Source organism: Anarrhichthys ocellatus, unplaced genomic scaffold (assembly GCF_004355925.1).
Source record: "Anarrhichthys ocellatus isolate YVR2014 unplaced genomic scaffold, GSC_Weel_1.0 scaffold2886, whole genome shotgun sequence".
NCBI classification, from domain to species: Eukaryota; Metazoa; Chordata; class Actinopteri; order Perciformes; family Anarhichadidae; genus Anarrhichthys; species Anarrhichthys ocellatus.
Window position 1 is genome coordinate 2,083 of NW_022282860.1, and position 4,157 is coordinate 6,239.

General features: G+C 41.0%; 1 protein-coding gene across 1 annotated transcript; it reads right to left on the bottom strand.

The window, feature by feature from the left end:
- Positions 1 to 816: 816 nt before the first annotated feature.
- dusp28 (dual specificity phosphatase 28) lies at positions 817 to 3,023 on the bottom strand (the record flags this gene model as incomplete). The annotated part of the gene is made up of 3 exons (XM_031840516.1): positions 2,878 to 3,023; positions 2,249 to 2,660; positions 817 to 939 (listed from the first exon to the last, which is right to left on the bottom strand). Coding segments are annotated over exons 2-3 (468 nt in total), but the record flags the coding sequence as incomplete, so codon positions are not given.
- Positions 3,024 to 4,157: the final 1,134 nt, after the last annotated feature.

Below are 4,157 nucleotides of genomic sequence, written 5' to 3' on the forward strand. Positions count from 1 at the left end.
TATTCTTTATTTAACTCTTTTTATTTTGACATATTTAATCTGTTTTAGTTATTTTACAGCAACACTGAAAATCTACAATCTAATATTTCATGTTTTATTTTGGAGACACGCCTTTAAAAGAAGTGAAATTAATTATGAAGCAGATTAAAACATTAAAACATTTAAATATTAAAACATTCAAACATTTAAACATTAAAACATGAAAATATTAAACTCAGACTTTAATATATATTTTTCTGCGTTAAAGACCTCTGAGGCAAATTTGTGATTTTGGGCTATAAACAAATTAAATGTTGCTTAAAAGTCAGAATTGATAATTAGAGATAATTAACGAATGATTAGAGATAATTAACGATCATAAAACAGAGTTTAGATTCAGTTGATGACCTGCTGGATGTTTTCACATCGAGACTCTGACAGCGTGAAAGCTTCAGGTTAATCAGAGAGACAGACGTCCACCTGTCTGTCTGTCTGTCCCTCAGTCAGTCTGTCCCTCAGTCTGTCTCTCAGTCTCTCAGTCAGTCTGTCCCTCAGTCTGTCTCTCAGTCTGTCTCTTTGTCTCTCAGTCTCTCAGTCAGTCTGTCCCTCAGTCTGTCTCTCAGTCTGTCTCTCAGTCTGTCTCTTTGTCTCTCAGTCTCTCAGTCAGTCTGTCCCTTAGTCTGTCTCTCAGTCTGTCTCTTTGTCTGTCTGTCTCTCAGTCTGTCTGTCTCTCAGTCTCTCAGTCTGTCTCTCAGTCTCTCAGTCTGTCTCTCAGTCTCTCAGTCTGTCTGTCTCTTTGTCTGTCTGTCTCTCAGTCTCTCAGTCAGTCTCTTTGTCTGTCTGTCTCTCAGCCTGTCTGTCCCTCCGTCCTCGTCTCTTCTTCAGCTCCTGCTCGTATCTCTTCAGCTGAGACATGAAGCCGGGGTTCGGATCGATCTCGTGACGAGCCGTCTTCACTTTCTGGAGGAAAATAAACAACAATTATTATTAAAAGTCTATTTAATGAATGTTGTTATACTCCATAATACATCAGAAATATGATTAAATAGTTATTATATTTATGTATATTTATTATATTTATTTATATGTATCTCCTTTGTTTTGTTATCAATTGTTTCGTTTAAAAATTTTAAAAAGTAGATCAAAATGTCCATAAATCTACATTACACAGTACAAAGATTAGTAGCTTTAAATAATAGTGTACATCTACATATTCAAGCTTGCAGATGTTCAACATATTTATTTTAACTGATAGTCAAACACGTAATTATTAACATCCCATCTGCAAATCGTTAGAACTGCAATGGTTTTATTAAGTACTTGTATCGGTACTTGGTGTAGGCAAGTACTCAGATGTAAGTATTTGTACTCTGAATACTTGGTCAGTGCATCAAGACCAGGAGACAAAGCTTCATGTGTTAAAGCTGCATTCTCTCTAGTGTCCACCAGGGGGCGACTCCTCTGGTTGTATAGAAGTCTATGAGAAAATGACTCTACTTCTCTCTTGATTTATTACCTCAGTAAACATTGTAAACATGAGTTTATGGTCTCAATCTCTAGTTTCAAGTCTTCTTCAATACAGCATGATGTTCATTTAGTACATTATGGTCCATTTAGAGTCACACAGACCATAAAGCCAGATTATAAAATAAATCTCTCCGGTGCGATGAGAGTGAGCATGAATGCAGTCAGCTCATCTGTCCGCTGCTCGAGGGCACCTTGGTAACAGAAACCCTGAGCTTCAGTTTCTGCACACTCAGCGTTCTGCTGCAGTTTAAACCACAGCCGGTGATATTTGTGACCTCTGAAGCAGCAGCTGAGAGGACAGAGACATCCTCACGGGGACCGTTCCTCCTCGTTTGTGTATCTATACGACTGTATTATCATCATATTTGTTTCATCTTCTCTGACTTGGTTGCTGAAACAAAGCGGAACATTTAACTAGCAGCCAGCAGCCGTTAATCAGAAAATAATGTTCACACTCGTCTTTTATTTGGTCTTTCCACTTCCTGTCTGCACAGGAAGAACTCTTATGCCATCTGCTGCATTAGATGAAACATCTGTATAGTTCTATAATCGATCGATCGATCGTATCTTTTCTCTTCCGGGATTTTTAGTCCATAAACTTGTTCTGTAAATTAATTATTAAACAAGTTAAATCCTGAATGTGTCTTAGATTAGAATCACAGACTCTGCTTTTTTAAAACTTTAAAACTTTAAAACAAATTTATGAATTACAATGACGTCAAAACGTCGTCTCCTCGCCCACCTGCAGAGCGTCGCTCAGCGTCATCCCGCGGTATTTCATCAGGTAGGCGACGCACACGGTGGCCGAGCGGCTGCGTCCGTTCTTGCAGTACACGAGGCCACGCCCCCCGCGGTTCACCTCCTTCTGGATGGCGTCGGCGACGCGGTCGAAGTGGGCGTACAGGTCCTCGTTGGGGTCGTCGTAGACGGGCACGCGCAGCTTGGCGACGGCGGCGGCGGAGAACGGCTGCTGCTTGGACACGTTGATGCAGAGCGTCACCGCCTCCTGCTGGAGGAGCTCGTCGCTGCAGGCCGAGCGGGCGTTGCTGATGAACAGAGCGCTGGTGACTTGGCACAGCTGCAGCATCACCGGTAGATCTGAGCCTCGCGGGCTTCCTTACTCAGGTAATTATGGTCACAGGGAACACTGACACCTGGTCACCAAGAAGAGACGCACGGCAGGGTTTTTGTAAAAAAAAACATCACGATTGAGCTAAAAACAAATACGTAAACTAAGTAAGACGTAAACAACGCAACACAAGTACAGAACACAGACATCACTGACAAACACCCTCAGATTCCACCAAACACAGACAGCGTCACAACAACCTACAGTCAGTGAACGCCTCACACAAGGACAGACTGACTCACATGCAGCCGTCAGCTGGTCTTCAGGTTCCTGCTCTCTTCAGAGTGATCTGGGTTGTTTTTCTGAGAGGAAAGTCTTTCCTGTTCTGTCCTTGCAGACGGTTCTGGTTGATCCGGTCTCTCCAGGTCTCCTTGTGACCCCCCCAACTGGTCCTGATCCAACACACTGCTGCTATATTTACTGCACGGGCTCTGACAGCTGCTCCGCTCTGGGTCCTAGTGCTCATCAGATTCACCGCCGACACCTGAAGTGATTAAACAGTTCAGAATCAGGAGCGACATATTATTTCTTTATGATCGTTCCTCAGTGTAACAGCGCCCCCCAGTGGACGACAAGAGCAAACTCACACTCAAACCAACAGTAAAATATAACCACTAACAAGTATTCTGTGTGTCACAGCTATATGGGACGATATCAACAATTCATTTCACCATTGTCCTGCACAAAACACACAATATTCACAATATTATCCCAATGATCATCTGAATCTTTTTGAAAACTCTTCAAATGGAGCTAAAACATTTACCTTATATTCTATAAAGACACGTCACAGATAGGACGTAACCTTTCTTTTGTGAACAAACAACAGTTTTTAATGAAGTTATCATAACTCATGAGGTCCCCCTGCATGTGTACAGTTTACATGAAAAAGATGTATGTTCTGTCTTAAATATTTCCTGTTTTTATTTTGAAACTACGATCTATTTTTTCACTTCTCTTACAAAATAGAAGCTGTGAAGATATTCACCAATTATTCCGATAATAGAAATATACCACGATCAGTTTATTGAGAGCGTTTTTAATCGTCTCTTCTCTTATCTCAGCCTGATGTCTCAGAGAGCTCCATTAAAACACATCAATCACCATCTTCACTCTGTCCTTTATTCTGACTCAATCACACACACAAATACGCACGAAAGCACCAGATGTGGATTACTCCGCCGCTGGAAATAGTCCCAACAGATGCACTACTTTCTTGTATGATTTAGGAAAAACAATGGTTTTTAAAGAGTTACGTCTTCAGGAGGAAGATTAACGAACATGTTGGTGGTTTGAGTCCCAACGTGAATAAAAACAGAATAACTTCATCATTTTAAATAAACTGGAGTTATGTCCTCAAATCCTTTCAAAGTAAAAGAAGCAACCACAACAACAAAAAAGAAACATTTCAAAATAAATCACAAACTTCCAAATGTTACTGTACTTATTTGGCTCATCGTGCTGAAGGACCTTAAACATCTCACTTCAACACCTGGACCTACCTGCAGAGTTTATGACATCA